The sequence below is a fragment of the Chiloscyllium plagiosum genome, unplaced genomic scaffold (assembly GCF_037043375.1).
Source record: "Chiloscyllium plagiosum isolate Xiang-an unplaced genomic scaffold, Cpla_swu_hap1 HiC_scaffold_5, whole genome shotgun sequence".
Lineage (NCBI taxonomy): Eukaryota > Metazoa > Chordata > Chondrichthyes > Orectolobiformes > Hemiscylliidae > Chiloscyllium > Chiloscyllium plagiosum.
Window position 1 is genome coordinate 74,056,563 of NW_028270143.1, and position 13,983 is coordinate 74,070,545.

At 39.6% G+C, this 13,983-nt stretch overlaps 1 protein-coding gene across 6 annotated transcripts in view; it reads right to left on the bottom strand.

The window, feature by feature from the left end:
* Window positions 1–13,983, bottom strand: part of ankib1a (ankyrin repeat and IBR domain containing 1a) — an 87,910-nt gene that overhangs the window by 9,275 nt on the left and 64,652 nt on the right. For 5 of the 6 annotated variants that reach the window (XM_043690255.2, XM_043690251.2, XM_087987315.1 and 2 more), the window contains 3 exons: window positions 10,717–10,862; window positions 1,205–1,383; window positions 43–94 (listed from right to left, as the gene is read on the bottom strand). In XM_043690255.2, coding sequence (XP_043546190.1) covers window positions 43–94; window positions 1,205–1,383; window positions 10,717–10,862 — 377 coding nt within the window. The remainder of the gene's footprint in view (window positions 1–42; window positions 95–1,204; window positions 1,384–10,716; window positions 10,863–13,983) is intronic. The other variant, XM_043690254.2, reaches the window with a different exon arrangement.

A 13,983-nucleotide genomic window follows, 5' to 3' on the forward strand; every position in this document is an offset into this window, starting at 1 on the left:
TGAAAGGGCTATGTGATATAACCGCAAGCAGTGTTTACCTACCTCTGGTGATGCAAAACCTAAATATTCCCAATCCCAGGTTCCACCAGCAAAACTGTAACAAACAATTCAAAATTCTGTCAATATGGCACTTACTTAATCTGAACTGAGTTACATGGGTAGCCAATAATAACAGTTTTTGAACTAATGACCAACATCTGTAATTCACTAACTTGCTTTGAAGTAAAAATTCAAACTTTCAAATTGTTCGACAGGTATTTGTAAATTACTGTGGCACTGAGTTTATAATTCAGAGCTAACACTACAGAAGTACAAAACATGTAATTTAACAGCACTGTGCTAATCTTAAATTTAACAGAATGTCTTTCCATTATTAAATAGTTTAAATTAAGTGGGGTGACTGAAATCTATGGTAATTTAACATTTTTCTACTTCTGTTAAAATAGAAATGAAAGAAATCCAAGCACCCAAAATATGGAGCCTTCATTAATAAGCAAAAATGGACAAAGACTGTACCTATATTTAATCACTATATAACAGTGGTCTCAGGATTGCACCATGTGATATACATACCAGTATTCTACATTTTTGTGCCCTTTTACAATTTCTGCACAGAGAGACGAAGAGTGCAGTTTTGCTATAGCTCCCTACTGTTTAAATGAGATTTCAGTTTCACATGTTTCTCAGCAAAAAAAAACTATCGTGGTTTCAACCCATTCGAACAAATGCCATGGATTCCGACTTTATGTTTCATAGATTGTAAACACCATCTGAGTTAATTCAAATATCAACAATGTATGTACATGAGATCAATGTGGTTTTCCAGGTCTATAAAGTTTTAATAAACAGAGAAATAGGATGAGATAACCTGGGATTGGGCAAAATGATCTTTGTTTCTATCCAAATGCAGAACTTGCATGTTTATGAATAATGAAGTCTAATTTGTAGATATAGTTTTCATGCAAGGCACTAAAATGCTAATGATTCTGATCTGCACCATTTTCAACAGCAAAAACAGTAAAACACATGCTTAAGAAAATTCTAAATTACTGTAAATGTTGCCAAACAGAGCAAAACATGCCATTAAATTAAGAGGCTTTGCTTTAAAAAAGTTAAATTCTTCATGATATTTTATCTTGGTGTATTAAATTATTCTGTATAGCAATGCAAATGGCTATTAAAGTAATGTATACTGGGCAAGTACCTGCGTCTCTGCACTTCTGGTGAATCTGCAGGTGCAACACCACGAGCCACCGAGGCCAAGAACTCTTGTCTTTTCTGTTGAACGAGACATGCCGCTCGGATAATTTTATGGCGAGGAGTGCGGAGGTAAGGACGGTTTACTTTCTGAGCCAGATCTTCAGTCACCATCTCTAGGTCTGTCTGTTTGAATAGAATGGATGTAAATTATGTTACATTGCAACGTCACCCAAATGCAACGTGTTGGCACAGGAAAGTTTCGTGGATGAACAAAGAGCTATTTGCTGCTGGGATCTTAGATTTTCTGTATGCTTTGTAAGGATTCAAAAGCGTCCTGAACCATAAAAAGGGACATGAATGAAGTGACTTTACTGGCTGAATGAAATGGTACAATTTGTAAGAATCCTGATGAGTCCATCACACTATATCAGACATTATTTCAATAAATTTTTTTTTCAGACACTAAAATTGTAATGACCTGACATTTTACAAAAACAACAGAAAGCTGTTAATGTATTGACTGGAATCAAGTCATTAGTAGATGGATCTCATAAAATGAGTTCCCTGACTTGGGCTGTTATTCTGGTCCAATCAGAATAAGAACAGATAAGAACAGGAGTGTGAGGGGTTCTGTTCACTGTGGGAGTTGGCTCTGAGTTAGCTGGGTGTGTTTCATGTACTATCCATGTGTAAACAAATGGTGACTGGTGACAGGATATCAGCCTTTATGAAGTTATTTCAGTTAAGGCATTGGAAACAGCTCAGTCAAGGTTTACTGGACTAATACCTGGAATGAGCATATTGTCTTATGTGGAATGGCTACACAGGCTAGCCCTGAAATCCTCTGGAGTTTACAAGAGTCAGAGATGACTTAATTGATGTTTTTGTTGTGTGAGAGATTCTAGAATTAGAGAACAGTGTAAAAGTAAGGTGTGCTCATTTAAAACAGAGATGAGGTAACACTTTTCTGTCAAAGGGAAGAGTATCTTTAGAATTCCCTTCCTCAAAAGGCAGTGGATGAAGAATCTTTAAATATTTTTAAGACAGAGGTAGATAGATTCTTGGTTACTAAGGAGATAAAAAAATTACCAAGCATGTATAAAGTTGAAGTAAAAATCAGGTCAGCTGTAATCTGACTGAATAGCAAACAGGCTGAATGGCCTATTCTTGTTCCTTGATCGTATGTTCATAAACGAGGTACTCTGGCAAACCAGGAGAGATAAAAACAAAAATCAAATAAAAGCAAAATGTTGCAGATGCTAGAAATCTGAAACAAACAGAATGATATAGAAATCCAGCAGGTCTGGTAGTATTGGTGTAAAAAGGAAGGGAGGCAATGGCTTGATGGTATCATTGTTAAGCTACTAATCCAAAAACTCAGCTAACGTTCTGGGGTCCAGTGTTTGAATGTCATTATGACAGATGGTGGAATGTAAATTCAACAAAAATATCTGGAATTAAGAACCTACTGCTATGAAACATCGGCAATTGTCAGAAAAATCAATCTGGCCCACAAATGCCTTTCAGAGAAAGAAATCAGCTATCCTCACCTGGTCTGGTCTACATGTGACTCCAGACCCATAGCAATGTGGTTGACCCTCAACTGCCTGCTGAAATGGCCTCAGTTGTATCAATCACCATGAAGTCTCTACAAAAAACATGAAACTAGACTGACCACCTGGCATCAACCTAGGCAAAGGAAACGACAATGGCAAAAATGACTTGTTAACCCTGCAAAATCCCCAATAAATTCTGGGGTTGGTGCCAAGATTGGGAGAGCTGTCTCATAGACTAGTCAAGCAACAGCATGACTCATGGAATCATACGTTATAGACAATGTCCCAGACACCACTATCACCATTCCTGCACATGTTCTGTCCTGACCTCAGCAGAGGTGGTATACAGCCTGAAGGGAATTGTCCTGTGATTCCTCAACATTGATCCTGAACCCCACAGTCTCATGGCTTCAGGTTAAACATGGGCACAGATTGCTGATTGCTCTGTTCTGTACTGTCCTCCCTTTGCTGATGAGTCAGTACTCCATGTTGAACAACATTTGAACAACGCACCAAGGGATGGCAAGGGCACAGAATGTACTCTAAGTGGAGGATTTCAATGTCCGTGACCAAGAGTGGCTCAGCAGCAGCACTATTGATAGAGTTGGTCAGGTCCTAAAGGGCATAGCTGCTAGGCTGGGACTGCAACAGGTGGTGAGGGAACCAATGAAAGGGAAAAACATACTTGACCTCTTGCACCCCAATCTGTCAGCTGCACGTGCACCTATCCATGACAGCATTGGTGCAAATGACCATTGTACAGTCCTTGTGGAGACCAATTCTATCCTTCACATTGAGAACACCCTCCATCGTGTTGTGTGGCACAATCACCATACTAAATGGGACAGACTTTGAACAGATCTACTAACTTGACTGGGCACCCATGAGGAGAAAGTGAGGTCTGCAGATGCTGGAGATCAAAGTTGAAACTTTATTGCTGGAACAGCACAGCAGGTCAGGCAGCATCCAGGGAACGTCGAGTCTCCTGTTCCCTGGATGCTGCCTGACCTGCTGTGCTGTTCCAGCAATAAAGTTTCAACTGGGCACCCATGAGCCCAAAAAGGGGAAAAAGGAAGAAAGCCAGATAGAAGTGATGAACTCAGCACCCAGGCACAAACACTGCTATGCTGCTGCCACCATTTTAGATTACATTTGGAGGTGATCTTTCAGGAATCACTGAAGTCAGGGAAGATTCCATAAAACAGCTAATGTAACATCCTGCTTAAGGAGGCAGACAGAAGAAAGGGAACTACAGACCGGTTAGCCTGACCTTGGTTGTTGGTAAGATATTAAGAGTCCACTATTAAGAACTGCTTTATGACGTACTTGGTAAAATAAGGCTGAATCAGTATAGCTTCATCAAGGGGAGGTCATATCTGACAAATCTGTTACAATTCTTTGAGGAGGTAACAGGCAAGTTAGATGAAGGAGAGTCACTGACATCATCAAGGCAAAATAAGTTAAGAGTCCATGGTGTTAGGGGCAGGTACTAGCATAGATAGTGGATTGGTTGACTAGCATAAGGCAGAGAGCAGGGATAAAAGGGGTCTTTTTCAGGATAGCAGCCAGTGACTAGTGGAGTTCGCAGTAGCCGGTGTTGGGACCAAAACTATTCACGTTATACATTAATGATCTGTTGAAATTCACAACACTAGGTTATAGTCAAACAGGCTTATTTGGAAGTACAAGCTTTCGGAGCCCTGTTCCTTCGTCAGGTAACTAGTGGGGCAGGATCCTAGAACACAGAATTTATAGTAAAAGATCAAAGTGTCATACAACTGATGTATTGAACAAACCTAGATTGCTGTAAAGTCTTAAATTACTTATAACGGGGTTGTAGGGTTCGATTCATTAATTTTTTTTAAAAATTACAACCTTTAGTTATCTCGGGGATGTGACTTGAAAGAAGTTCAGTGGTGTCTGGGACATTAGTGAATCGAAACCTGCAACTCCATTCTAAGTGACTGAAGACTCAGCAGCGATCTAGGTTTGTTCAATGCATCGAATGAGTTGTATGACAATTTGATCTTTTACTGCAAATTCTGTGGCCTATGATCCTGCCTCACTAGCTAGTTGACGAAGGAGCAATGCTCCGAAAGCTTGTACTTCCAAATAAACCTGTTGGATTATTGTGTGATTTTCAATTTTGTCCACCCCAGTCCAACACCTGCACCTCCACATTATTAATGATCTGAACAAAGGAACTGAGGGCATTGATGCTAAATTTGCAGATGACAAAGATGTAGAGGGACAGGTAGTGTTGCGAAAATGGGGAGGCTGCAGAAGAACTAGACAGCTAGGAAATTGGGCAAAGAAGTGGCAGATGAAGTGTAATGTGGCAAAGTGTGCACTTAGGCTCTTGGGCAGGAAGAGCAGAGGCAAAGACTATTTTCTAAATGTGGAAAGACTTTGGAAATCTGAAGCACAAAGAGTCTTGGGAGTCCTAGTTTAGGATTCATTTAGGGTTAACATGCAGATTCATTTAGGGTTAACATGCAGGTTCAATTAGCAGTTAGCAAGGCAAATATAATGTTAGCATTTATTTCAAGAGAGTTCGAGTACAAATGCAGAGATGAACTCCTGAGTCTTTGGAAGGCTCTGAACAGGCCATATTTGGAATATTGAACATAGTTTTGGGCCCTGGATCTGAGGAAAGATGTGCCGGCATTGGAAGGGGTCCAGAGAAAATTTGTAAGAATGATCCTGGAGGTGAAGGGCTTTTCATTTGAGACGAGGTTGAGGATTTTGAATCTGTACTTAATAGGAATTTAGAAGGATGAGAAAAGAACTGATTGAAACTTATGAGAATACTGAGATGCCTCTATACAATGATCATGCAGAAAATGTTTGCACGAGGAGGAAACTAGGACTTGACAGCACAGCCTTGGAGTGAAGGGACGACAGAGATAAGGAATTTCTTCAGCCAGAAGGGAGTGAATTTGTGGAACTCATTGCCTCAATGCGCCTTGGAAGGCAAGTCACTGAGTGCATATAAGACAGAGGTTCTTCATTAATAAAAGGAATCAAAGGTTTTTGGGAGAAGGTAGGAGAAAGCGGTTGAGAAACATATTAGCTATAATTGAATGGTGGAGCAGACTTGATGGGCCGAATGGCCTAATTCCTTTCCTATGTCTTATGGTCTTATGAGTTCCTCTCTGCTTAGCAGTGTGAGTAAAGTTGAGTGGATTGATGTCTGGAAAGAAAAACATTTTTCCACTCTGGTGGTCCAATTAAGTTTCCACAAAGGACTGAAACTCAAATAATATGCAAATTAAAGAGAAAGGGACAGATTTCAGTCTTCCAAAAATGAAACCTTTTGTCACTGCAAGCTCGTGGATACACAGTACATTTTTAAAAATTGAACAGAATCAGGGTATTGTTCTCAAGGCCAGAATTTGCTGCCCAGCCAAACTGTGCTTCACCCATTTCAGTGGGCAGTTAGGAGTCAACCACATTGTTCTGGGTCCTGTTTCAAATGGGCCAGTTTAGGCAAACATAGTTTTCCTTTCCTAAAAGACATCAACGAACCAGATGTGTTGGCACAAGTTTATTGCAGCTGTCATGCTCAACATTACTGAGATTAGCTTTAGATTTCAGATTTATTAACTGAATTAAAATTCCTCAATGTGCTGTGGTAGGATTTGAACCCACATCTCCACAGCATTAGCTCTGACATCTGGATTATTAGCCCAAAGGTATTACCACTATTCCACCCTCTCCCCAGTGTTGCATTCAGTCCTGTCACAATAAATATGGAATAGTGTGAAATTAATGTATTTTACTGAGCTTTTGAAGTCAATGGCCAAGCAACACATTTAAACAGTTTGCTGAAATTCCCTTGGCTCAGTGTTTATTAAATTAATAACTGAATCAGGTAATCAAATTATGGATTTAGATTTTCGCAATAGTGTGGGCCAGTTAGATTAAAGGTATACACCACTAAGGTCCCAGTGATTAACAGAATGCAAGATTTAAAACTCAGTCATGATTGAATAGAACTTTGAGGTTTTACAACATTTATTTAAGGGTAAAAGGCCTTATTTAAGGCCTTTTATTCCTGATGAAGGGCTTTTGCCCGAAACGTCGATTTCGAAGCTCCTTGGATGCTGCCTGAACTGCTGTGCTCTTCCAGCACCACTAATCCAGAACATTTATTTAAGCCTGAGCAAATATCTGGCAAAATGGAGAGTGCTAAAACAAAAGGCACAATTTTTTGGCAGGACTGATTAGGTGCATGTGATTTTTCCATTGAAAAGTTATTGCTGATAGACGGTCTGCCAAAACAAAGAGAGTCATGGATTCAGAGGAAAAGCTGGGTTTGGACAACAAACTCTTTAATCATGCTGCAGCTACATACACGTAGTCAGACAACTTTACGTCTTATTGTTGGTAACACTGACAATCCATTCTTCATGATTTGGAGTCGCCGGTGTTGGACTGGGGTGTACAAAGTTAAAAATCACACAACACCAGGTTATAGTCCAACAGGTTTATTTGGAAGCACTAGCTTTCGGAGCGCTGCTCCGTCATCAGGTGGTTGTGGAGAATAAGATTGTAAGACACAGAAATTCTGCTATAAATTCTGTCTTACAATCTTATTCTCCACAACCACCTGATGAAGGAGCAGCGCTCTGAAAGCTAGTGCTTCCAAATAAACCTGTTGGACGATAACCTGGTGTTGTGATTTTTAACTTTCTAAATCTATTCTTCATTCTCAGGCCATTATAGCACTATAAATGCTTCAGGGGTCTTCAGAGTTGGCATCGAAGATTTACTATTGCATGGGAAAAGCCTTTGGCTTAATGTGGATGCCCCTTTTCTCAGTATGAAGCAGCTTGTATCATGATCCAAATATGACAAATGCAGATTATTCAATCTTAAATTTGGAGCTGACATCCAGTGGAATAGAAACATCTAGCACACATAGATGCTGCCTCCTCCTCGTTTTATAGATTCAGGCTGTACAAAAACGCCCAGCTATAGAAGGGGGTTTTTGGCTGTCCCCCGATTAGAGGGTAATGTTACTGATAGGTAGCAAAGTTCTCCCATGTGTCTTTTTGTGATTGAACAGGCTATTTCTTGCACTTCAAATTCATCAGAATGTAAGAGCAGGGAGGTTATCCTGGATTACACAAAGTTGATTAGGTCATAGAGTTCTGGAATCCACATTATGAGTTTTGATTCAAGAGGGTGCTGAGGATACTTACCAGGATGTTGCCTGAGCTGGAGAATTTCAGCGATGAAGAGAGGTTGGACAGATTGGAATTATTTTCCTTACAGCAGAGGAAGCATGATTAAGATGTACAAAATTATAAAGGGGCATAGACAGGAAGGAATCTATTCTTTTACTGGGGGGATCAAGTGATCAAAGCACAGAGTTAAGATAAAAGAGTAAGAGGTTTCGAGGGGATGTGAGAGACAGAAACCGTCAAAATTTTGATAGTATTTGGATGTACAAGATATTCAAGGATTTGGACCGAGTCCTGGAAAATGGGATTAGAATAGTTAGGTGTCTGCTTTTGACTGGCACAGTCTTGATGGGGGAAAGGGTGTTTTTGTGTATTGTAGAGATCTATGATGATTGACCATATAAGGCAGAATGCCCCATAAGGCAATGGATTCCTCCCGAATGAGGCAGGGCTGGTGGAATTTCTTTGTTGCTAATTGTCGCTGATAGAGCAGAGGTTTGGCTTAAGTAAGGATTGGATTATTTTCCTTCCTTCGCAGCCTCATCATTAAGCCCTTATGACTTAAAGTGTGATGCAAATTTATGGATCAAACGCAAGTGGACTGGATAGTGAAGGTGGCATTTAGTATGCTTGCCTTTATTGGTCAGTGCATCGTGTATCAGAGTTGTGAGGCCATGCTGCAGCTATACAAATCATTAGTTTAGCCACTGCATGCAATTCTGGTCTTCCTGCTATTCGAAGGATGTTGTGAAACTTGAAAGGGTTCAGCAAACATTCACAAGGATGTTGGCAGGGTTGGAGGATTTGAGTTTATAGGGAGGCAGAATAGGCTGGAGCTATTTTCCTTGGAGTGTCAGAGGCTGAGGGACTACCTTGTAGAGGTTTATAAATCATGAGGGGTATGGATAGGGTAAATAGACATGGTCTTTTCCCTGGGTTGGGGGAGTCTAGAACTAGCAAGCATAGCTTTAAGATGAGAAAGGCAAGATATAAAAGGGATCTAAGGAGCAACTTTTTCATGCAGAGACTAATGTATGCGTGGAATGAGCTGCCTGAGGAAATGGTGGAGGCTGGTACAATTACAACGTTTAAAAGGCATCTGGCTGGGTATATGAACAGGAAGGGCTTAGAGAAATATGGGATGAGTGCTGGCAAATGGGCCTAGATTAATTTAGGATATCGGGTTGGCATGGGCGTGTTGGACCAAAGGATTTGTTTCCATGCTGTATATCTCTAGGATGCTAATTAGGTGAGATTAGATTAGATTCTACATAGTGTGGAAACAGGCCCTTTGGCCCAACGAGTCCACACCGACTCTCCGAACAGTAACCCACCCAGGCCCATTTCCCTCTGACTAATGCACCTAACGCTGTGGGCAATTTAGCATGGCCAATCCACTTGATCTGTACATCTTTGGACTTTTTTTTATTTACTTAATTGGTACAAGTTTCTCCCAGTCACTAATGTCAATGCTGTTGTGCTTCAGGGAGCACTTCAACATGACCAGGAAGCATTTTCTCTTCTCCAGCATCCAATGCTGGCCATTTTAATTTAGAAATAAAACAGCTTTAGAGACACTTTTCTGCATCTGGATACAATGCCCAATCCACTGAAGTTAAGTTTGTGGAGTTATGCTTGATGGTGGAGTTGATAGCAAAAAGACAAAAGTGTGTTTGACATCCTCCCGAATGAGGCAGGGCTGGTGAAATTTCTTTGTTGCTAATTGTCGCTGATAGAGCAGAGGTTTGGCTTAAGTAAAGAATATGGTGACAACTGCTTTGTATACTGGACGACTCTTGACTCACTTTTGGAGGTTGTAGTGGTCAAACAGAGGTGGCTGCCAAAGAATTGGAGGTGCTCAACATATTTCAATGCCTCTCCTTCAATTTGGAGATGACATCAAATATTTTGCTGACTAGGCGTGGATGATGTAGCTCTGTTTCAGCAAGATTCAACTAGCGACCAAGCTTCTTGTACTGTATGCAGAATTGGAGAAAGAGTGTTTTGCAAATTTGTGCAGAGTGGGCAATGACACTGCTGTGATCTGTATAATCATGCATGTCTACAATGGTTGGTTTAGCACTGAGCTTGAAGAACTTTCTATGTACGCAGCAATAAATCAATAGTCTTCTGGTGTGACTTAACTAATTACTCTATTACCTGCATAACAATAGATACGGTCATGGAAGGAGTACTCAGATTTTGGTCTACCAGACTTTTACTGATACAAATCCTTTCACACGGGGCATGAAATATCCCACAAACTGCTGTTGGTCAGAGATTGAAAACACAATGCTGAAAGTCCTCAAAAGATCAGGCAGCATGTGGAGAGAAAGTGTTATTTTAGGTCTCTGACTCTTCATCAAACTTGAGAAATTAACTCTTTTCTCTCTACAGGCACTAATTGATCTTTTGACGACTTGCAGTATTTTTTGCTTTTATTTCAAATTGCTAGCACCTGCAGCATTTTACTTTGTTTTTGCCAATAATTACAAACTCCAGCCACTTTAGAATATCATTATTTTAGCTAGTTCAGCTGGTGTGCATCCATGATGAGAAAATGTTGCCATTGCATAGTTCAAATATTGACTCAAAACCAGTGGACCTTATTGTGCATAGATGAAAGCTTAGTGAAGTTCCGTAGCTTAGCATTACACAAGTTTCCTAGCACATTGTGTACTCTGTTCTATATTTATCAATACACTAATTAATTAAAAACTTTTAGCAAATAGAAAACCTAATACTACATCATTGAATTTTGGCAAAAGTACCTGCATGAGCTCAAATATTTCTTTCTTTGTGCTTTTAGGTTCCAGAAAAAATCCATAAGGGTAGGAGCACTTCAAGATACGTCTGGTTTTCAAAAGTTCATGTACTGCTTCTTCAATAAAAGTGGTATCTGGGGACCCTCCTTCAACTGATAAGATAAAGCAAGACATATTACACAGTGAAGAATGATACTTTATTATCTACTGTTATTTTTCCAAAACAAAAAAAATGAAACAGCTGGAGAAGCTGCCTCCAAGCTTCCTGGACTACCCCAAAGCATTTCAGAATTTTAAAAAATTTCCTTTTCAACCAATTAATTACTGAATTAAGTCCTGTTTCATACACAGAAAATAAGGACTGCTTAGTTCTTGGGGAAGTTACCTTCTATAGTATGAACTTAGATCCTATCAAATATGATCCTGGTAAAGAAGGCTTTGATATTTATTTGGAAAATACAAATTGCTCTAGATGAACAATGTAAAAAGTCACAATTATGTCACAGTGGTACTGCAGGGAGACAGGTTTTCCAAATGTTTGCCCTTGGAGGTTGCATATATGTCCAGTTTGGAGCCTCAGGGACAACATCACATGTTTCCAGTATCGGCATGTATAGCAAGCTTCATAATTCTTGGTACTTAAATTTAAGATGTATTCAATAGTGAGCCAATTATACAAAAAACACTTTGTTCAAACCTTCATGCCCTCAATTTAAATAAACTAGTCAATAAGCCCTGATTTTTGGGCTGGAGTATACAAATTCAAGCAAATGAAAAATAAATTAGACAGTCAGCTCCAGGAGAAGGATTCTGAGTAATCCAAGATGGAGGACAGGAAAAATATCTGGCTGTAACAGCTGCTCCTTTCTTAAGGTATTTTAGTTTCTGGAGGCGATTTCCTCAAATTCTAGGAGCAGCAATTACTGTTTTATATGCTATTGTATTGTTTTGGAACTTTGGGGGAAAAAAACTCAAAACAGCAGCAGTTTTAAAAGGGAGAAAGTAGACAAAGGAAGCACATGGTGAGATCAGCGCAGGAGAGAGAGAGAGAAAGAAAGAAACTGACACTACTTTTGCTGTTTGAATTCATGTATCGCTGGACATCGGAGGTCATCACACAGAAGGAGGTACGTGTATGGAATGACCTGCCAGAGGAAGTGGTAGAGGCTGGCACAATTGCAACATTTAAGAGGCATTTGGATGGGTATATGAATAGGAAGGGTTTGGAGGGATATGGGCCAGGTGCTGGCAGGTGGGACTAGATTGGGTTGGGATATCTGGTCGGCATGGAAGGGTTGGACTGAAGGGTCTGTTTCCACGCTGTACATCTCTATGACTCTATGACTAAGTTAAGATTAACACACAGTGTGGAAATAGGGAACTTCATTTTTTAGTTTTGTTGTATTGCTTTATGTTGATTTATAAGATCTGAGGTAAACCTAATAGTGTACATTCTTTGACACTAAGGTAATGCGAGGAGTCTCAAAGATAGCAGAATGCTTTTACTTTTGCCTATCTCAGTTTTCTCTCACAGAATTTGCCTCCATTACTACTCCCAGTTAGATCTGGTGATGCAGCACAACAAATCAATCTATCTACTAAATCAGCTCCATAGCATATCTGTTCATGGCTCCAGCTCCAAGTCCCAGATCGTAACTCATGTTGCTCTGGCTACATTAACTTTCAGTCCAATCCCAGTCACAGAGATGCGTACTATGGGCAGCATACGTCACTCAGTGATCTTGGATGCAAATTCTGCAGCATAGATCTTAGCAGGGCTACTGACATTTAAAGTGAATTGAGTCTGCTCTCTGACATGGCTTTCTGGGATCAATGTCGCTGGAGTCATGCTAAGTTGGATGAAATTGAGCAGTGCATATAATCTTGCTAGCAGGAGACACAGATCCTTAACAAACAAAAAAAGAGATCTGGAGTCCTGACTCATTGGAGGTTGATAAACAAAAATGCACCAAGAAAATCAGAAAAGATTTCTTCCTAGCAAAGATAAGCCCAATATCCACAGTAATGTTCTTAACTTAGTCAAATCTGTGATTATTTCTATACGTGGATAATCCAACTATTATGGACCAGATCGAACCCCCTCAAAATATATTAAGGTAGCCCAGAAACGTTTTATTATTTTAAAGGGAAATGACAGACGTTGCATTCTAGATGTAATTTGATTGGTCAAACTACAAGATTTGAACTAAAACATGCTTGATTCATACACTATAATTAAAATACAACAAAAGAAAGAAAGAAAGAAAGAATTGGATAACTTAACTCTACTCGAAAACTCAAAAGAATAATGGATTATTTAACTACTAAACAATAACTGTCTCAATATAGTAATATCCCATAAATACACTCTTGGCAAAAGGCAAATTTGGTAAAATAGATAGTCTCACATGCAATTCTACAGTCCAGTATGAACAGAATCACGAGGGTAGAAACATTCAGCTTTAAGACCCCAGCAGCTGCGACTGAAACCTAAAACTAAAATCCTGGTTCTGTGGGAGCTTGACCCTACCCATTAAGGCTGCTTCTATTGTTCCAAAATAAAACTGAAGGCCTTACAAACTGTTTACTCTAGTGGCTTAATAGACTGCTCTTCAGCTCTCTCTCAACCTTTCTTCACAAAAAGACAAAACACACCTCAAAGCCGTAGTATTGTCACACAACCCATGATGAGACATTTCTATTTTCCTTCTATTCAATAATTGGAGAGACCGTAAACTTGTTATGCCAGAAAGCCAGAGTCTGAATGACAATTTCAACGTTTATAAACTCAGGACTGTGCGAAAGTCCTCTCAATCAGAATTACAGACCATAAGGCAGCAACTTTATAAGGCAGTAAGCAGCTTTAAATCTATAAGAATTTATTTTTAAGATGAGTTGTGGAGCAAATTAGCACATAGATCCACTACATTTCCATCAGCTATGTATATGTTTTTGTTCAAAAGCTTTTTGCTGGAAGGTTTGCTGCCAAACTGAAGGTATGTGAAATTAAAGAGAATCTGGCAGCACTGATGTGTATTTAGCTGAAGCATGGAAATGGTAGAGTTAACCAATTTTTATTTTGAAAGAATGGAAACTATAATTAAAAATAACGTGAACTGAGTGGAAAGATCAATACATCACGTTGCAATGATAAAAAAGATGTGGACAGCAAGTAACCGAGAAGAACAATTAACAATGTAATACATGCGATAGATGGATGCTGGATGAGTTTACTGAGGAAGAGTGGGATACATTCAGGGGGCACGAATGCTA